General features: G+C 35.0%; 1 protein-coding gene across 3 annotated transcripts in view; it reads left to right on the top strand.

The window, feature by feature from the left end:
- The window catches only part of SBF2 (SET binding factor 2), a 489,527-nt gene that overhangs the window by 225,916 nt on the left and 241,683 nt on the right, over positions 1-21,928 (top strand). For all 3 annotated transcript variants that reach the window (XM_023239559.2, XM_023239558.2, XM_023239557.2), the window contains exons 4-6: positions 7,310-7,432; positions 9,180-9,290; positions 11,570-11,675. In XM_023239559.2, coding sequence (XP_023095327.2) covers positions 7,310-7,432; positions 9,180-9,290; positions 11,570-11,675 — 340 coding nt within the window. The remainder of the gene's footprint in view (positions 1-7,309; positions 7,433-9,179; positions 9,291-11,569; positions 11,676-21,928) is intronic.

The following is a 21,928-nucleotide window of genomic DNA, read 5'->3' as shown; positions in this document are numbered from 1 at the left end:
AGATCATGACCTGAGCCGAAGTCAGATGCTTAACTGACTAAGCCACCCAAGCGCTCCAGGCACATCTGATTTTAAAGATACATTTTAATTTTTCTCATAGTAGATACAAGGTTTCTACCCAAATTATGATCCACAGGATACTATTCTTCGTCATCTGAATAAGGCATACTTTTTAGACCACTATGTTGAATATAACCATATGTCCTATATCTTTATGGAATGTTTCAGTATGCCATGTTACATGATCATTAAGGTTTCAACATGTGTTCTTTGAGAAAATAAAGCTGAAGTCTTGAGTCTTTGTGCTCACCATATAAACTTCTAAATTAGGGATTCCATGGAAGTACATTTTATTTAACCCATGAAATTGTAAGCTTAATTTCTATGATCATATAACTCACCAAATAATATTAATATAATTTTTCATCTAAAAATGATACTTTATCATTTCTAATCTTTTTCGTCAATTTTCACATAGTGGGAAAGGACTTTGAAAAGAACCATTGACTTTGGTGGTTCACAAAATAATTTTCTTGAATTTATGAGAACGTAATTTTGAGTTGGTTAACCTATTAGAAAGGAAACAAACAAGAAGCTTATCTGTAGTTTCCCCACTTCATACAGAAGTTTGTACTCATTATCTCATTTTCTTCAGAGATAAGGTTTAGCTTAATAGTATTTCTCATAATGTTGATATTGTAAGTCAGTCCTAGATGTTCTTAGTCATTTTATAAGATACACCAGAGAATTCTTGAGTACTATCTAACAGTTGATTTGAGTTAATTATGTCTTGGGGATAAAAGATGAACATATTTCAGTGCCAGTGACCATATTCTTCAGTTTATGATGATTAATTTATTAACTGTGATTTATTCACTATATATTAACTGGAGGGTAAAAGGTGTTTTAAAGAAGATATGCAATAAGAATTACTGAAATAAAAGATGCCAAAAAGTAAAACTTCAATAAATTATCATTCTCATGTTTCTTACATTAAAAAGTATATTATAAATTATGTTACCAACTAATAGTGTGAACATAGGAAATGAATTTTAGTTAAGTATGCCTAGCTTAAAAATTTAGTGGTTAGCTCATATTTTTAAAGGTTATGTAAGAACTAAAATTAGGAAAATGAAATAGGCAGGATAGATAAATACTACAATTCAAGCTGGTATGTACATAGTATACTGCCTTTTTTTTTTTTAACATTTATTTATTATTGAGAGAGAGAAAGCATGAGCATGGGAGGGGCAGGCACAGAATCTGAAGCAAGCTCCAGGCTCTGAGCTGTCAGCACAGAGCCCGACGCGGAGCTTGAACTCACAAACTGCGAGATCATGACCTGAGCCGAAGTCAGACGCTTAATCGACTGAGCTGCCCAGGCACCCCAGAATACTGCCTTTTTCTAAGGCATTTTCTTTGGATGCTTTGACTTGTCTCATTGTTGGATTTCTTCTTTTCCCTTTCCCTTTCCCTCTGACTGTCCTATTTATTAAGTTCCAGCTCACTATTGTAGACCTCACTGATTTCCCTTCTCAGAGTTTCTCAACACTGTAAACATGAACTTCAAAATGTTACAATTTTGTTTTGCACTTATTACTGTTATTTCACCTGTGTTGGTTTTAGCACTTAAGCTAGATTATAAATTTCCTGACACAAAGAACTGCACCTTATCCTTCTGTGACACATGCTATGTGTCCAGCCACTTAGTAAATGTTTAATAAATAAACACATACTGATACATTACTATTTACTTTTTAAAACTTTAAACTTTTTGTTATAAAGATAATGCAAGAGTAAACATTTTAGCAAATTATTTTTCTCTGGATATGCACATATTTTTATATGGTATGTGAAAACCGTAATCCCATGACCCAGAGACAAATGCTAAGACAAATGCTAGTCTTTTGGTATATAACCTTCCAGGCCTTTTCTCCTCCATATTAAAAATATAAACATATTTAACACAAAATACGCACACACACACACACACACACACACACACACAAACACACTGTATACTACTTTTTTAAAGTTTATTTATTTTGAGAGAGAGAGGGTGAGAGTGAGCAGGGGAGAGAAAAAGAGAGAGAGAGAGGGAGGGAGAGAGCGAGAGTGAGAGAGAGAGACAGAGAATGAGTGAGAGAATCCCAAGTAGGCTCTGCACTGTCATTGCAGAACCAGTTGTTGGTCTTGATCTAATGACCAGCGCCGAAATCAAGAGTTGGATGCTTAACTGACTGAGCCACCTAGGTGCTCCTCCTTTTATCCTTTTTTAAGCAGAATATTTAAAGAAATACTGTAGGAAGAGTTTTAGTGTGAAATACTATTGTTGAAAATGAGCTTGGCACATTTTGGATATTGGATACAAGTCTTTTCAAGGTAGAAGAGACAGGAATCAAGCATCAAGAGTGCACAAAGACGAGGCTGACATATTCAACCTGAGTGAAAAGATGAACTTCCTAAATATTTTGAGTATGGAGTCAACCCATAAAATCAGTAATCTAATAATTTTTAGCATTTTTGTCTCAGGATACATTTAAAAAGCAATAGTGCTTTTGGGGAAAATTGATATGGTAAGTACTAATTTATCCCATGTTATTGAAGCACAGAGACTGTGACCTACATAGAATGTAAATTACGTAGAAGCTGGGAATCCCACTGGCACATGTAGTCCATGGTAAAAATAAGTAGGAAAAAAATCTATAAGTGGGCAAGTTGTAGCATGAGCTTATGGTGTGTATAAGAGATAAGGTGACCCTGCAAGTCATTGTGAGAAAATTCAGTAAACTTAGTGTTTAAGATAAATTTGTATCTTTAATGGCATCTACTAGAATTAGGAATAATCTTAGGTTAGAAAAAGGCTTGCAAGTACTGTTCAGTGAGATAAAATATGTGAAAATGTTTTCTACTATAAAATATAAAATTTCTGGGGCGCCTGGGTGGCGCAGTCGGTTAAGCGTCCGACTTCAGCCCGGTCACGATCTCATGGTCCGTGAGTTCGAGCCCCGCGTCGGGCTCTGGGCTGACGGCTCAGAGCCTGGAGCCTGTTTCCGATTCTGTGTCTCCCTCTCTCTCTGCCCCTCCCCCGTTCATGCTCTGTCTCTCTCTGTCCCAAAAATAAATAAACGTTGAAAAAAAAAATTTAAAATATAAAATTTCAAAGCATTATTATAACATCTGTTACATTCATAGCCTATGTTTTAAATTTCCTGCTTATTTTTAGATTTCTCACATCTTTTCAGCATGTGAAATACGTAATTGTTACACAAAAGATATTCTAGCTGCTGTAATGAATAAACAGTATTCCCTTAAATGATAAATTATTTATAGAAAAATTTTATCAAAACCACCACATTACTGTCTCTTGGAACAAACCTTATTTTAACCAGCAGTTTTGGGGTTTAAATTTTTTTAGTACTACATTTTTAGTACTATATTTTGCTTTGAAAAGAGGAGTATGAATTTTCTCTAAACTTGTGACAGTATATTCTCTTTTTTTGTAGAAACATTGTTTATTAATTATAATGAAGTATTTTAATAAGAATTTTGATATTTAATTCATAATTTGACTTAATAAAAACAATTAAGCAATAAATATTAAAAATAATTCCAGTCTTCCAACAGAGATTTGGAGAATTCAGTATTTTAAAAGGATGATGAAAGCTAGATTTAATGAACACAAACACACACACACACACACACACACACACACACACACACACACACACAAAACAGTCTTTGAAATTAAACATGAAAACCTGGTGTATTATTATAGTATAAAATCACTAAGAGGGATAGTATATCAGTGTATTATAGTAAACTCAAAGTTATCATAAGTAGTAGAGCTTCATCATATTTTATTTCCTTGGGATTCATCTTTTATTAAAAAATATTATAAGGAGTAAAGTTTGTATATAATTTCACTTTTGGGTTTTGGGTTTTTGTTGTTGTTTTTATTCTAAAGTATATATTAATGATGACATAAGATATACTAGATATATATTCTCAGGTAAATATTGCCAGGTAATCTATAAGCAAAAAGTATAACCAAACTAAAATTAGAATTTGGTGCTTATTTACTTCAACCAGAAATCAGAAAGTCTTAATATATTGCAAAATCTCTGATTAAAAAGATAAAATTATTACATAATATGGATGTTAATTGCCCTTAGTATTTTGCATTACTTTTTTTTGACATTTCTTTTTTTTTATTTTATTTTTCAATATATGAAGTTTATTGTCAAGTTGATTTCCATACAACACCCAGTGCTCATCCCAAAAGGTGCCCTCTTCAATACCCTGCATTACTTTTTGAGTTGAGATCTAATTACCATGCCATAAAATCCATCCTTTTAAAGTGTGCAATTTAGTCTTTTTAGTATATTAAAAAAAAATTTTTTTAACCATAGTACTGCATTTTGCTTTGAAAAGTGGAGTATGAATTTTTTCTAAACTTGTGACATTGTATGCTTATAGGAGAGCTGTTAGAATTAAGAATAACAACATCTTATGATTTATAATACAGTTATGAAGTAAAAGCCAACCTCTGTAATAAAAAGTGATATAAATAAAAATGGAATTGTTTTTACTTAATACAGATTTACACTATACTGGTGCTTTTTTTCTTTTTTGTTAATAACTATTCCATTTAGTGAATGTTTAGTTAAAGAATAGCTTTAAGAAAAGACCAATGCATTCTATTTTGTGTTTTGGTCAAAGTAGGTTAATGGTTATTTATTTGAAATGGTTATCTACTTAGTCAAGCTGACTTCTAATGGTACTCTAGGGCATTTATCACAATCTCATAAAATGAATAGCTTTATCTTTTTGAGGAATTTTAGTCGTTCTTTTGTCATTTCAAATTTGTTAGTAATCCATGAAGAATATGATTCATTATGTGTGGAAATATTTGGTAAATTCATATTCATCACATTTTTATTATTTCTAAGGATTTTAGAAACCAGCCAACCTTTTAGCTTTTGCTTTATAACAGATGAAAATCTTTCAAGAGCATAGGGACCTTATGACACATATAAAAAGTAAACAGATAGTTCCCTTTGGATATGTGCATTCCATAGACATCTAATACTTGATTATATTTCACTGTACTAGAAAATATACGAGCTCCAACGGAGATAGAAAATATAGTTTTTGGCCTCTATAAGTGAGGGGGGCGGGGGAGAGACTTTCCTTGGTGAACTAGCCAGAAAGTTATTCCAAGAAAATTCATTCCTGCATGTATGCAGTGAACAAAAATTAATGAAGTATCAACCATGTGCCCAGCTCTTGTTTTAGGAACTGGGAAATTACTAGTGAACAAGACAGAAATCCTGGGCTTCATTAAGCATATTTTAGTGGAGGAGACAGACAAACAAAAAACAAGATAAGCGTGGGGCACCTGAGTGGCTCAGTCGGTTAAGCATCCAACTTTGGCTCAGGTCATGATCTCACAGTTTGTGAGTTCAAGCCCCACTTCGGGCTCAGAGCCTGGAGCCTACTTCGGATTCTGTGTCTCCCTCTCTCTCTGCCCGTTCCCCACTCGCACTCACACTCTCTCTCAAAAATAAACATTAAAAAAAATTAAAAAAAAAAACAAGATAAGTGAAATAGGTTAATATGTTGGATAGTAACAAGTGCCAAGGAGAAAAATAAAGCAAGGAGAGAAAATAGAGAATGTTAGTGAATTGGGATTTTAATTAGGGTGCCAGCAAAGGCTTACCAGATGAGAAGTCACTTGAACGAAGACCTAATGGAGATGAGGGAATTCATCATTAGAGTATCTGTGGGAAGAGTATTTCAGGAAAAGGAATAACAGACAGTGCTTAAGAGCCTTAGTTGGGAGCATGCCCAGCATGTTTGAAGAGCAACAAGGAAGCAAACTGGGGCTAAGGAGGAATAGGAGAGACTGAAGGAGATTGTTAAAATAATCCAGACAAGCAATGATGGTGGCTCATAATACTGTGGTAGGAGTGGAGGTGGTGAGCATTCAGGATTTGCTGACAGTTTGGATATGGGGCATGAAGGGAGAGGAATCCAGAGTTTTGATTTGCCAAATGGACAGGTAGGATTTCCATTAGCTGAGACTCAATACTGTAGGAGGAATGGAGTTTGAGGAGAAAGATTTGAGCTATGGTTTGGACATGTTTAAGATATCTGTTAGTCATCTAAGTGGACAGGTCAAGCAGGCAATTGGATTTGGCATTTTGGGGAGAGGTTGGTGGGAGAAATGCGTTGGAGGATGTGTGATATATCGGTGAACTGTGCTAAGAATTAAAAGAAAAATAAGTAAAGGAAAGGCTTCAGGAAGGAAGACAGATTTTTGAGCTGCAAATTTGATTAATGGAAAAGAAAGAACATTCTAGTTAGGGAAAATGTCCTGGCATCTTAGAATATCATCTAGAAATTAATCTGAATGCTTTACTACCTTGTCTTTTTTTTAATTTTATTTATAAGTTTTATAGTGCATCATATAGTATAATGGAACAGTAAGTGCACAGGAAATACTTGTTGACACATAATGAGAACAAAAGTTTTCAAAGTTTATTTCATTAACCAGTATTTTTAGTCATTGTAATGTAGGGCATTTTTTTTTATTATAGATGTTTTTATTGTGCTAAAATGTACATGACATAGATTTGCCATTTTAACCATTATTAAGTGTACATTTCAATGGCAGTAAGTACATTCTGAAACTTAGTTTTGTGTAGAAAGATATTTTCTCTTCTCAAAAAAGTCAACATTGTTGCTTATGAGCAGAAGGAATTTAGAGCTGATTGGGTTTCACTTCTAAGAGCACTGAGCATTCTGTAAGCCTTAGAATCCTAAATGAGCATCACTTTTGTTTGAAAGATTGGTACAAGTAGAAAATCAAGAATGAAAATTAGTGCCTTCTAAAATAGATCTTTTCTTAAAAACTGACTCTCCATTTAAGTGAGTATCATTTTTAGTTGTTTGGGTCACTATCTAAAATAGTGTTAATGTGTCTTCTTTACCTTTGATTCCCGATCTCACATAGAAACCAAATGCTCACATAAAGTTGTGGTATATATCTGGAGCATAAGGAGCTTTTCAAAATTGAAATAAGCATGGCTTCCTTTATAATTTCTTTGTCTACTTACTTGCTTCTTAGATTCCTGTCAAAGTATGTATCTTTATTTTTAGTTTGAGTTTTGTAAATTATATTATAAATTATGTTTATAAATAATTTTAGATTTTGTAAATTACATGAAAATGTGTGATATGTCTATCTTTTGTGAATTATAAATCTAGAAATTCTGTCTGTTCATTTCAGTGCATCTTTTTCTAGGGAACAAAGAAGGAAGAGATTGAAGGTGAAGTGGAAGGGTCTGGTTTAATTCAGCCCGCAGAAGTATTTGCTCCCAAAAGCCTGGTGTTGGTATCCAGATTAGATTATCCAGAAATTTTTAGGGTAAAGAACTCATAGTTGTCATTATTGATTTGTATTATTGTGTGAATCTGCTTTGAGTGAATCATGGTAACAAGATTTTGTATTTAAAATATCTTTGAATTGATTTAGAGGTTCATCAATAAAATAAATGTAGTGTTAATAGAAAAAAATGTATTCATGTTGGATGAAATACATACCTAGATTAATGTAACTATTTAAACTTATAAGGATGTAGTGTTTGTTTTTAAATAGATCCCATGGCTACTGACTCCAAAATTTATGAATCTAAAAGAAATCATTTGATTGCCTGTAGCAAATTTAAAATGTATTAGCAGTATAACAACTTTGTGTTTTTATTTACCTTCTTTTGAGGAGACCAGGCTCAGTAAATAGATTGAATATCTAAATCTCAAATAGTTTTGGTCTCCAACATAGCTTTAAAATATTGTTTACTTCCAGATATTGTCTCTTTGAGACACTCAGAATTTTTAAATGCAAAAAAAAATTTTTATACATTTAAGCTTTGAAAGAAGAGGGCTTACTTTTCTTATTTCAGTTGCTACCTTTAGTAATAGTAATGTTGATTATTGTCCGAAATCACAGATGTCTTTGGAAAATATATAAAATATACCTTAAAATTTCTGCGGCGCCTGGGTGGCTCAGTCAGTTAAGTGTCTGACTTTGGCTCAGGTATGATTTCACGGTTCGTGAGTTCGAGCCCCATGCCGGGTACTGTGCTGACAGCTCAGGGCCTCGAGCCTGCTTTGGATTCTGTGTGTGTCTCTCTCTGTTTCTCCCCTACTTGCACGGTCTCTCTCAAAAATAAAGGTTTTTAAAAATTTAAAAATATACCTTAAAATTTCTGAAGGACTTGGGAAATTAATACATAATTTCTGGAAAACTTTTCCATATTCTTGAGATTATATATATTCTAGAAGAATTAACTTAGTGTCAAGATTTCAATGACAATGGGTAACTTCTAACAAATACTAATTTTTCTTTTTTTTTTTAATGTTTATTTTTGGGAAAGAGAGAGACAAATACAGAGTACAAGTAGGGGAGGGGCAGAGAGAGAGTCACAGATTCTGAAGCAGGCTCCAGGCTCTGAGCTGTCAGCACAGAGTTCGATGCGGGGCTCAAACTCATGGACCACAATAATGACCTGAGCTGAAGTTGGACGCTTAACCGACCAAACCACCCAGGCATCCCTACTAATTTTTCATAGTCACAAATTTTAATAAACTGAAAGATTCATAAAGATTGCATTTTATCTTCCATTTTACCACCTACCTTCTTCTGAGCTTACAGTGTTAATTATATCTTGTCTCTATTTTGCTAACCTCTGATAATTTACAAAATTTTTTTCTGTAGAACAAATATTCTGAATTTATAAGAATCACAAAGCAATAACATTTTGAAATTTTTATCTTGAAGTATGACTTTTTGCAAAGTAGGCTGAGACCACAACAGTTTTAAGCCCTACAAATTTGCTAGAGTGTTTATCTCAGCACAAACACCTGTTTTACAAATTATGGTTCTGCTTTTTATAAACTCATCGCAAAAGCTCATTTAGAGCTTCTGGTCAAGGAGGAAAATTTAATAAACTTAATAACATTTGCTGCTTAAAACTTATTCCATGGTCACTGTGGAATATACTTTACTGGCTTCAAAAAGAAATTTCCTTAAGAGCAGATGTCACAGCAATTTATTTTTTAATGCTTATTTTTTCCATGAAAAAGTAATCTCTTCTTTCATCTTCTCTTTGTAGGCTTGCCTAGGTTTGATCTACACTGTATATGTGGATAGTTTGAATGTCTCCTTGGAAAGTCTCATTGCAAACCTGTGTGCGTGCCTTGTCCCAGCGGCTGGAGGGTCTCAGGTAAATAGAATAAAAAGGGAGATGAAGAGGGCCTGTTCCTCTTCTCCTCTGCTCCAGTTAATTTAATTTTTGAAGAACAGAAAAAAATGGAATTCCTTAAATATTTTCATTTTAAAGAAGATCTTAGTTAAGCATTGTCCCTATGGTCTGCCTTCTAGAGACCCAAGATTCCATTCTCTTCTTAGGTCATAAGGTTAGTTTTAACACAGGGCTCACCTTTCACATAGCATAATTAGAAGTCATATTTTGTGTAACTTGAACTCTAGTTTACGTTTTCTTGGAAATATTCATTTTAAGCTGAACATTTAAAATGTCTCCTTTCTACCTTTATTACTCCTCTATACAGCTATGGCTCATTTCATTAACTTATATCAAAATGTTTTTTAGTGATAGAAATTAGAAAAACTCTAAACTACCTTTAGAAATATTAATGTTGATGACCATCCAAAATCACAGATCTTTTCCGGAAAGTATAAGCTATCCCTTAAAATTTCCCAAGGTTTTTGTCATATTTGAGCCTCATATGAGGACATTAAATTCTTTTACTGACATAAAAATTTCTCAGAGTAGTCATCTTGTTTGTCTTAAGATTTTAATTTTCATCTCTGCGGTCGAAAAATAAGAACCTGAGCTTTTATGCCTCAATGTTTCCAGGGCGCCATAGTTAAAAAAAAAAAAAAAAAAAAGACTTCCTTCACTTATTTTGCTTATTCTTGTGTAATGTTGTGGAAGAGGACAGCCCTCTAAAAATTACATTGTTTATCCTCCTCAGTCTGACAGAGGTGATACTTGCTATGAAACTGACATTTTTTCCCTTGCCCTTTGTCTTTTTTTTAATACGAAATTTATTATCAAATTTGTTTCCATACAACACCCAGTGTTCATCCCAACAGGTGCCCTCCTCTATGCTCATCACCCACTTTCCTCTCTCTCCCACCCCCCCATCAACCCTCAGTTCTTTCTCTTTTAACTCTTTGGTCTTACCTGGTGTCCTGTTACTCTTAAGTTTTTATCCTCTTGTCTTCCTCCTATTCCCTCCTCCCTCATTCTTCTTCCCTTACTACAAAGGCAGAATAGAAGATGTAAGTTTGGTTACAAATGAACCTAAACTTTAAAGCTGTGGAATTATTTTATGGAACTTTCTCATGTGGGATTTATTTTGACTTTATTATGTTAATTTATTTTTTAATTTAAAAAACTTTTTATTGTGGCTGCTAGACGTTTTAAAATATTACATATGTGGTTCATGTTACATATTTTACATATGTCAATAAAACTTTATTGACATATAATTGGCATAAAAATGGTGACTTTAATATTTTCTTATTTTTTAGTTAAGTATGATTGTCACTAATTTTTGTTTCTCCATTGTTATTAAATTTTCAGCTTTCTAATTACTGAATTTTCTCATACCATATTCATTTGGGCACAATGTAATTTGAATATTTTTGGTTTCATCATCACTCTTGCATCTATTAATTGGATCTTATAGGCTCATCATTACTCTAAATTTGGACTTCAAAAAAAAGTTGTTTTTTTTTTTACATTTTTTATTTATTTATTTTATTTAAAAAAATTTTTAACGTTTATTCATTTTTGAGAGACAGAGAGAGACAGAGCACAAGTGGGGGAAGGGCAGAGTGTCAGCACAGAGCCGGATGCGGGGCTCAAACTCAGGAACTGTGAGATCATGACCTGAGCCGAAGTCGGGCACTCAACCAACTAAGCCACCCAGGTGCCCCATATTTTTTATTTTTGAGAGAGAGAGAGAGAGAGAGAGACAGAGAGCACAAGTGGGGGAGGGGCAGAGAGAGAGTGAGACACAGAATCCGAAGCAGGCTCCAGGCCCCGAGCTGTCAGCACAGAGCCCGATGCGTGGCCTGAACCCACGGACCCGTGAGATCATGACCTGAGCCCAAGTTGGACGCTTAACCGACTGAGCCGCCCAGGCACCCCCCCAAAAAGTTGTTTTTTAATTTTATTTTGAGAGAGAGATAGAGAGCAAGTGGAGAAGGGACACAGAGAGAGGGAGATAGAATCCCAAGCAGGCTCTGCACTGTTAACACAGAGCCCCATATGGGCCTCAAACTCACAAACCTCGAGATCATGACCTGAGCCGAAGTTGAGAGTCAGATGCTTAACAAAACTGAGCCACCCAGGCTTCCCCCCAAAAAACATTTTTTTTAATAAATTTGAACTTTCAAAGGATTTTTTTTGTTTTAAAAAAATGAGAGAAATCATTTATGTTTGTGTATGTGTGTTTTTCACCCATTCTGCAGAAGCTGTTCTCCTTGGGTGCAGGAGACAGACAGCTGATCCAGACTCCTTTGCATGACAGTCTTCCTGTCACAGGCACTAGTGTGGCTCTCCTGTTCCAGCAGTTGGGTATGTCTTTTCTCCCATTGTCAGTGTCCTCTTGTAGAAGCCTATGAAAAAAAGATTTATCTGAAACTCATGTCACCTGACATAAATCAAGAAAATAAAAAGCTAATGATTAAATACCTGATATATAAAATATATAATTTTATGGGTCTTAATCTTAAATGGTATTCATTCTTTACTTTCTTTTTTTTTTTTTTTTTTTAAGTTTTAACCCTGGCCTCTTTTGCTCTGGAGTCAATTCGACTTTTAGAAAATAGGCAGATTTTCTTTATGCTTTCAAAAGTGAATAGATAGTATAGTTTGCATTTCCTTAGATGAATTAGTTTTGTACAATCCTTGTCAGATGGAACTAAAAGTCCCATTCTTCTAATCTATCACCTGAATCAGGACTTTATCTTTAATTTTCTAGCAATGGCAAGGCTGAAGAATTGTGGGGAGGACATCAGAAAAAGTACCCTCTATCCATTGGATACCTTGTACTTCATTTAGGGAGTAGTATAAAAATTTTTTTCAAAATTTTTTTTCTTTTTTTTTTAATGTTCATTATTTATTTTTGAGAGAGAGAGAGACAAACCAACAGACAGACAGACAGAGCATGAGCAGGGGAGGGGCAGAAAGAGAGGGAGTCACAGAATCCGAAGCAGGCTCCAGGCTCCAAGCTGTCAGCATAGAGCCTGATGGGGGCTTGAACTCATGAACCGCAAGATCATGACCTGAGCAGAAGTCAGACATTTAACCAACTGAGCCACTCAGACGTCCTAATTTTTTTTTCCAAAAATTCATTTAAATTCTAGTTAGTTGACATATAGTGTAGTATTGTTTTCAGGAGTAGAATTTAGTGATTCATCACTTACATACAACACCCAGTGCTCAACACAAGTGCCTACCTTAATGCCTATCACTCATCTAGCCCATCCCCCACCCCCCTCCCTCCATCAACACTCAGTTTGTTCTCTATCATTAAGTCTCTTATGATAGAGTCTCTTATGATTTGGGATGCCTGGGTGGCTCAGTTGATTGGGCGTCCAACTCAGGTCATGATCTCAGCTCGTGAGTTTGAGCCCTGCGTCTGGCTCTGTGCAGACAGCTTGGAGCCTGGAGCCTGCTTCAGATTCTGTCTCCCTCTCTCTCTGCCCCTTACCTGCTTATGCTCTGTCTCTTTCTCAAAAATAAATAAACATTAATTTTTTTTTAATAGAGTCTCTTACGGTTTGTTTCCGTCTCTTTTTTTCCCCCTTTCCATATATTCGTTTCTTAAATTGCACACATGAGAGAAATCTCATGGCATTTGTCTTTCTCTGACTTATTTTACTTAGCATAATACTCTCTAGCTCTAGCCATGTCATTGCAAAAGGCAAGATTTCATTCCTTTAGATGACTGAGTAGTAGTCCATTGTGTGTATATATCACCTCTTCTTTATCCATTCATTAGTCATTGGACACTTGGGCTCTTTCCATAGTTTGGCTATTATTGATAATGCTGCTATAAACATTGGGATACATGTACCCCTTCAGATCTGTATTTTTGTGTCCTTTAGGTAAATAACCTAGTAATACAATTGCTGGATTGTAGGGTAGTTCTATTTTTCACTTTTGAGGAATCTGCATACTATTTTCCAGAGTGGCTGCGCCAGTTTGCATTCCCACCAACAGTGCAAGAGGGTTCCCCTTTCTCTGCATCCTTGCTAACACTTACTACTTATGTTGTTAATTTTAGCCATTCTGACAGGTGTGAGATGGTATCTCATTGTGATTTTGATTTGTATTTCCCTGATGATGAGTGATGTTGAGTATCTTTTCATATGTCTGTTAGTCATCTGGATGTCTTCTTTGGAAAAATGTGCCTTCATGTCTTCTGCCCATTTTTTTTTTTTTTATTTTTATTTATTTATTTATTTTTTAATTTTTTTTAAATTTTTTTTTCAACGTTTATTTATTTTTGGGACAGAGAGAGACAGAGCATGAACAGGGGAGGGGCAGAGAGAGAGGGAGACACAGAATCGGAAACAGCCTCCAGGCTCCGAGCCATCAGCCCAGAGCCTGACGCGGGGCTCGAACTCACGGACCGCGAGATCGTGACCTGGCTGAAGTCGGACGCTTAACCGACTGCACCACCCAGGCGCCCCTTCTGCCCATTTTTTAAGTGCATTATTTGGGGGTTTTTTGGATGTTGAGTTTGATAAGTTCCTTATATATTTTGGATACTAACACTTTATCAGATATGTCATTTGCAAGTATCTTATCCTGTTCCATAGGCTGCATTTTGGTTTTGTTGATTGGTTCCCTCCCTGTGCAGAAGCTTTTTGTCTTGATGAAGTCCCAATAGTTCATTTTTGCTTTTGTTTCCCTTACCTCCGGTGACATATCTAGCAACAAATTGCTCTGGACCAGGCCAAAGAGGTTGTTACCTGTTTTCTTCTCTAGGATTTTTTTTTTCTTCTTCTTCTTCTCTAGGATTTTGATAGTTTCCTGTCTCACATTTAGGTCTTTGATCCATTTTGAATTTATTTTTGTGTATGGTGTAAGAAAGTGGTCCAGTTTCATTCTTCTCTTGCTGTCCAGTTTTCCCAGCATGATTTGTTGAAGAGACTGTCTTTTTCCTACTGGATATTCTTTTTTTGTTATTATTCTCAAGTTAGTTAACATACAGTTCAGTCTTGTCTTCAGGAGTAGAACCCAGTGATTCATCTCTTACACATGACACCCAGTGCTCATCCCAAAAAGTGCCCCCCTTAGTGTCTGTCACCCATTTAACCCCCGCCCCCACCATCAACCCTCAGTTTGTTTTCCGTATTTAAGAGTCTCTTCTTTCCTGCTTCATTGAAGATTAGTTGACCATATAGTTGTAGATAGTATAACTTTAAAGTGAGGATGTTTCTGATCACGGCTGCCTGAGATTCCTGTTTACCTCTTACTTGTCCTTTATATGTGCCTACATATGAGTGTCCCATTCTCCTTGATTCAGTCTTTGTCAGTGTTCTCCATCTGTCTTTGGGTCTTTTTTTAGTTACACTGGAACCTTCCCTTCCTTAGGGCTCATATTCTGCATCCCCATGGAGTTATTCCTTATACAAAACTCCTGCTCTCTTGTTTCCTTTCTATAATCATGCTGAATTTTGCTGCTTGCTCAGCTCTATAACTTATCCCTTCTTTTTCATGAAAGGCCCCATCCTTATTCTTCTGCTGTGACTTCAATTGTCAAATTTAGAAAGCCTCAGAAGAAATTAATGTAAATATATGCGGAGTTTTATAGTATCCTAATAAAGATGAATGGTGATGCCAATCCCCAAGTAGTAGTTTTTCTCCCATTACATCTATTTCCTTTCAGAAGTTCAAACACTAAAAAATCACCTATCCCTTTTTCTCTCCCCTCTGAAAGATTCTACTCAGTCATTTCAGTGAAGTCCTAATTTAATTAAACCTTTTTTTTTTTTAAGTGTATGAAATAGATAATCTCTCACTGGTGGCACTTACTTCTCTAAAGAATATCTTATTTATGAAATCCTCCTGCCATATACTTTTAGAAAATATTTTAGGGGCTTCATGGACTACCTGCAGCCTGTCCATGGTCCCTCCTAACCATTGACTTAGTTGATTTTAGCTAAACACTATTCCTGTGACTTTTTTACTTTTAGAAGAGGCTGTATACCTCTAAAGGGTCAATCAAAGCAAAGATTTACCATGAAGAGGAATAGAATAATAATGACACAAATATAATAATATCACATTCCCAAATGCTACCTTTTATCTTAATGAGTGCCTTACAAGCCTCGCATGTTTTTGAATTTTTACAATGATTTGATGAGGGGAGGAGAAGGATGTTACTGACATTCAGTGCCCATGACCAGGGATATTAAACATCCCTCATGCATGATGTATGTGCACCAGAAGAGTTTTTACTTCAAAAGCACTGGTAGCACTCCCACTGAGAAAAACTACAATAAAGTATAAATTTATAAAACCTGTATCTCTCTTCAGGTAACGGTGGTCTGTGTAACTTAGACTAACCCTCTTAGCAATAACTACTGGAAAAGCTAGGTAAATATAAGCATCATCTTCTTGAAAGTATCAGAAGCGGTAAAGGTGACTAAACCATGGTCCGAGAAAAGAAGGAAACCTAGAGAAGTGAGCCAGACATTTGGGACCAGTTTTTCCCAGAGCATCAGTTGATTTTGGAAGAAGTAACTGAAAAGCTGTCCACACACTATCGATATCCCGTAGGGATGGGGGAAATTGAGTTCAGGTTTACCAGGGGACATTTCTTTAAAAGCTGTCATCCTTTGAGTTGAGACTACAAAGGACCACAGCTGAGGAATGAGTCAAGGTCTACATAAGGTCCCTTGAGGAACTGAAGTGGAACTTGAGATCATTTTAGTTCCTTAAAATGGATTCTAGTGATCCTTGATGCTACTATAGTATATAGCTATATAGTACCAAGGTACCCCAAGTATGAGAAAACTTTGGAATGTTGTGTTCATTATCTTGATTGTGGTGATGGTTTTACAGGTATGCATATATATGTCAAAGTATATCAAATTCTACAAGTGAATTAAAAATATATATTCATACAAGAGCTTATACATGAATTTTCATAGCAGCATTATTCATAATAGCCAAAAAAATGGAAACAACCCAAAGGTCCATCAACTCATAAATGGATAAACAAATTTTGGTATATTTATATAAATGGATTATTATTGAGCCATAATAAGGAATGAATTTTTGATATGTGCTACAAATGGACAAATCTTGAAAACATTATGTGAAGTGAAAGAAGCAAGACTCAAAAGGTCTTATATTGTATGATCCCATTTATATGAAATGTGTACAACAGGCAAATCCATAGAGACAGGAAGTAGATTAAAGGTTGCCAGGAACTGGTGGGGGAGGGGACAGTGGAGTGACTGATAAGGAGAATGGGGTTTCTCTTCAGGTCATGAAATTGAGTTAGAGACTGGTGATGGTTTTACAACCTAAGCCTATTCTAAAAACCACTGAACTGTATTCTTTATAAGGGCAAGTTTATGGTATATGAATTATATCTCAATAAAGAAAAAACTTCTTGTCAGAAGAATTCAGAAGCCATCTTGAAGAGGCTTGCAACTGATCTGATGGTATAATTTGAGCTTCATAAATGATGGTAATTGCAATTGATTGAAACCCAGCAAATATTTTTAAATCCATGAATTCATAATAATATTAAATGAAAAATTATTACCTTAGAACATAATGGAACCAATTTGTTATCTTGAAAACTTATCAGTAAAGGAAAAGAGGGGCGCCTGGGTGGCTCAGTCGGTTAAGCGTCCAACTTCGGCTCAGGTCATGATCTCACGGCTTGTGAGTTCGAGCCCTGTGTCCGGCTCTGCGCTGACAGCTCAGATCCTGGATCTTCTTCGGATTCTGTGTCTTTCTCTCTCTCTCTCTGCCCCTCCCCCACTCACACTCTGTCTCTCAAAAATAAACATTAAAAAAATAGTTTTTTAAATAAAGGAAAAGAATCTAGCATTTATTCTGCCTTGTTTATATGACTATATAATACAGGACAACCAAATCGTAGATGAGGAGAATTGTGTCTTTTTAAAAGTATTCTATCAAGGTGTACCTGGGGGCTCAGTCGGTTAAGCATCCTGCTCTTGGTTTCGGCTCACATCATGATCTCATGGTTTGTGAGTTTGAGCCCTGCATCGGGCTCTGTGCTGACAGTGCAGAGCCTGATTGGGATTCTCTCTCTCTCTGCCCCTCCCCTGCTCTCTCTCTCTGTCTCTCTCTCTCTCTTTCAAAATTATAAGTAAACTTAAAAAAATAAAAATAATAAATAAAAGTATTCTATCAATAAATGAAAAAATTATAGTAACAGAACATCATCATTTTACAGTCTTTAGTAAATGAAGATCTGATAATCAACAAGTGTTATTATAAGAAGGAAAAAAGCAGGTATTATATATCTAGCCTTGTCACACACACTACCTGTAGTTTGGTCAGAGGGATTAATCTGAGTCTGATTTCAGGAAATACAGAAGACAGGGAAACACATTGAAATGCACCAAAAGATGGCAGTTGTCAAAATCTAGGCTCTCAGAAGATGTGGTGTGTGTATATATATGTATGTATGTATGTATGTATATAATGTGTGTGTGTGTGTGTATACACACACACACACACACACACACACACACACACACATATAATGGAATATTATTCAGCCATAAAAAAGAATGGAATCTTACCATTTATAATAACATGGATGGAGCTAGAGAATGTAATGCTAAGCAAAATAAGTCAGATAAAGACAAATACCATACTATTTCCCTTATATGTGAAATTTAAGAAATGAAACAAATGAGCACAAGAAAAAAAAGAGAGAGTAACCAAGAAACAGACTCTTAACTATAGAGCACAAACTAATGGTTACCACAGGGGTGGTAGGTGGGGGGATGGGTGAAATAGGTGAAGGGAATTAAGAGTACACTTATCATAATGAGCACTGAGTAATATATAGTATTGTTGAATCACTGTATTGTACAACTGAAACTGATATAACACTGTATGTTAACTATACTGGAATTAAAGTAAACTTTTAAAAAGTCTGGGTTCACAGAAAATCATTGGTCAAATGTCCCAGGTTCTTTTTTTTTTCTTTTTTTTTTCTTTTTTTTCTCTTTAATGTTTATTTATTTTTGAGAGAGACAGACAGAGCACAAGCAGGGGAGGAGCAGAGAGAGAGGAAGACACAGAATCCAAAGCAGGCTCCAGGCGCCATGCTGTCAGCACGGAGCCCAACACAGGGATCGAACTTACAGACTGTGAGATCATGACCTGAGCCGAAGTCAGACGCTTAACTGACCAAGCCACCCATGTGCCCCTGTCCCAGGTTCTTTAACAAATAAATTTTAATGAAAGGAAAGGAATGGAGGAATAACTTCAAGGTTAAAAGAGATTTATAACATACCCTATTTTTAATAGAGTGAGATTGAACTATAGTGTCTAGGAATGCACATTTTGGCAATGAAACTATAGAAAAAAAAGAAAATGATTGATAGAATAAAATCAAGATAATGGTTACTTATGGCAGTAGAGAGAGAATTCTGATTGGAGGCACAGGGAAGGGGCCTTTAGGGTTGCTGGCAAAGTTCTCTTTCTCAGCCTAGGTAGTGTTCCTTAATTCTTTAGGATAATTCACTAAGCCACCCATTTTACTTGTATGGTTTTCTATATTTGTGTTTAATCTTTCAATAAAAATATTTTTAAAAAACTTACAAAACTAACTCTTTACATGTATATATTTTATTTAAAAATATATAGTACTTCAACACATTAGAGATTTTATTCTCAGATAACAAAGTCTAGAGGTAGGCAGTACAGAGCTGATGTGTTGACTCACGATTGTCTTCAGGGATGGTATGGAAATTCTACTCCATAGTTTTTCCTTACTTATTAATAAGGGGTTTTTCCCTTACAAGACTGTGAGCTTTAAGAACTTCTTCTTATTCTGTGTGTCCTCTGTATTTGGCATAGTACCTTAGGCTCAAAAAACATTAATATTTGTTGAATACATGAATGAATACATTAGCCATGAAGAAAACGGCAATCATTATTTTATTAGATGATGTTCTTATGTATGGATGAAGTGTGTCGGAATGTATGACTATTAGTCATTTGAAGATCAGATTTCATTATTTTACTCTCTAGTATTTTCAGCTGAATTATCTTTTGCTTACATATTCAAAATTTAATTTTTCAGGGAAAAAATAAGGAAAAGATAAGAAAGGGAAGGAGAGAGAAGGATGCTTCTAAGCGCTGTGTTGTAGTTTCCAGAGCATGCGGCACTGATAATTCTGTCTAAAGGCATGTTCTTATCACCAGTCATTTTGGTTGGACTGTTGTTGAAGGCCATTATCAGAGTTCACTACCTGGGTTGGGGGTGAGATGGTGGTGGTGGATTTTATAAAGCATAGACAGGAAGCAGATAAGACTGTAAGATTCTTTTGTAGCCTTGACCAGTTTTCCTGTGGAAGGTCTAAATGTAATGATAGCATTTCCTTGGTTCTTCTCCCCACGGATTGTTATGATAATGAATTTGTTTTTCACAGTTTGAAAGGTCTCTGCCATTGCCTGAAATAATTATGTGGACTTCTACCATCACCCACCTCATTCCCCATAATTTCCTATTAATCACCTTCGTCTCTTACTTCCTGTATTATTTATTTGTTCCTTGTAGCCTATCTGAACTATTTTTGTTTACCTGCAGATTTGTGGAAAACTGTAGATGTTTTGTTTTTTTTAATGTTAGTAAGATTATATTCACAGGACTGGTTTTTATAGCCCATCTGATTTTTTTGTTTGTTTAATCCATAGCTGTTTAACTCACATGTCCCTCTTTAACCCAAATAATTTTGTGAAATTTTCATGACATGTTTTGCCATATCTGTTTAGTTATAATTTGGATTTTAACTGCAAATATGCTAATTTTAGAATACTTATTCCCCAGTTTTTACAGTATCCTATTTTAAAGTATACTTAAAAATGTATACTACATTTTTTAAGTTGCGTACTAAAATGAACTTGGACCCTCATCTATTGTCAGTTTCCGTAGTTAAACTACAATAGTCTTATATCATCCATGCTTATACTTCTATCACAGCTTTACCGATGTATTATTGACGCATAGCTTATGTAAGTTCAAGGTTTACAATGTGATGACTTGATGCAGATATATATTGTGAAATGATTACTACAGTAAGATTAGCTAATACCTCTGTCCTTTCACATAATTCTAAATTTTTATGTATGTGCTGATAATATTTAAGATCTACTGTCTTAAGAACTTTCAAGTATATAATACAGTATTATTATAATCACCACGCTGTACATTAGATCCCCTGAATTTATTCATCTTATACTTAGAGTTTGTGCCCTTTGACCAGCGTCTCCCCATTTCTCACACCCGTTAGCCCCTGGCAACCACCATTCTACTCTCTATTTCTATGAGTTCAGCTTTTTTTGATTCCACATGTAAGTGAGAACATAGAGTGTCTTTCTCTTTCTAATTTGTTTAACTTAATATAATGCCTTAAAGGTCTATCTATGTTGCTACAAAAGGCAGGATTTCTTTCTTTTTTATGGATGAAAAATATTCCATTGTATTACAGTTATTTTCTTTATTCATTCATCTATAGAAGGACACTTAGGTTGTTTCCATGTCTTGGCTGTTGTGAATAATGTCATGAACATAGGAGTGTATATAACTCTTCAAGATAGGGATTTCATTTCTTTTGGATATATAATCAGAGGTGGAATTGCTGGATCATATGGTAGTTCTATTTTTAATTTTCTGAAGTACTTCCACATTGTTTTCCAAAATGGCTGTGCCAATCTACATTTCCACCAAGAGTGCAGAATGGATACCATTTCTCCATAACCTTGCCAATACTTGTTATCTCTTATCTTTTTGATAAACATTCTAACAAATGTAAGATGATAACTTACTATGGCTTTGATTTGCATTTCCCTGATGGTTAGTGATGTTAAGCATCTTTTCATATACTCTACATGGCATTTGTATGTTTTTGGAAAAATGTCTATTCAAGTCCTTTGTCCAATTTTTAATCAGATAGGTCTTTTTTCTTGGCTATGAAGTTGTATGTGTTCCTTATATATTTTAGATATTAATCGCTTATCAGATAGATGGTTTGCATATATTTTCTCCTCTTTTGTAGGTTGCCTTTTCATTTTGCTGACTTATTTCTTTTGCTAGGCAGAAACTTCTTAGTTTGATATTGTCCCACTTGTTTATTTTTTCTTTTGGTGTCACATTCAAAAAATCATTGCAAAACCAATGTCAAGGAGCTTTCCCCTATGTTTTCCTCTAGTAGTTTTATAGTTTGGGTTCTTATGTTTACATATTTAATCCATTTTGAGTTTGTTTGTTTTTTAAGTGATGTGACTTAGGGGTCCAATTTCATTCTTTTGCATGTGAGTATCCACTTTTCCAAGCACTGTTTATTGAAGAGATTATCTTTTCCTCATTGAATATTCCTGGCTCCTTTATGAAATATTTGTTGACCTTATGAGTTTATTTCTGTGATCTCAATTATCTTCCCTTGATCTGTCTGTTTTTTATGCTAGTACCACACTATTTTTATTACTATAGCTTTGTAATATAGATTTAAATCAAGAATTATGATGCTTCTAGCTTTGTTTTTTGTCAGGATTGCTTTGACTGTTTGGGATCTTTTATGGTTCCATATAAATTT

Source organism: Felis catus, chromosome D1, assembly GCF_018350175.1.
Source record: "Felis catus isolate Fca126 chromosome D1, F.catus_Fca126_mat1.0, whole genome shotgun sequence".
Lineage (NCBI taxonomy): Eukaryota > Metazoa > Chordata > Mammalia > Carnivora > Felidae > Felis > Felis catus.
The sequence above is the reverse complement of the archived record's forward strand: the minus strand, read 5'-3'. Positions and strand labels throughout refer to the sequence as shown.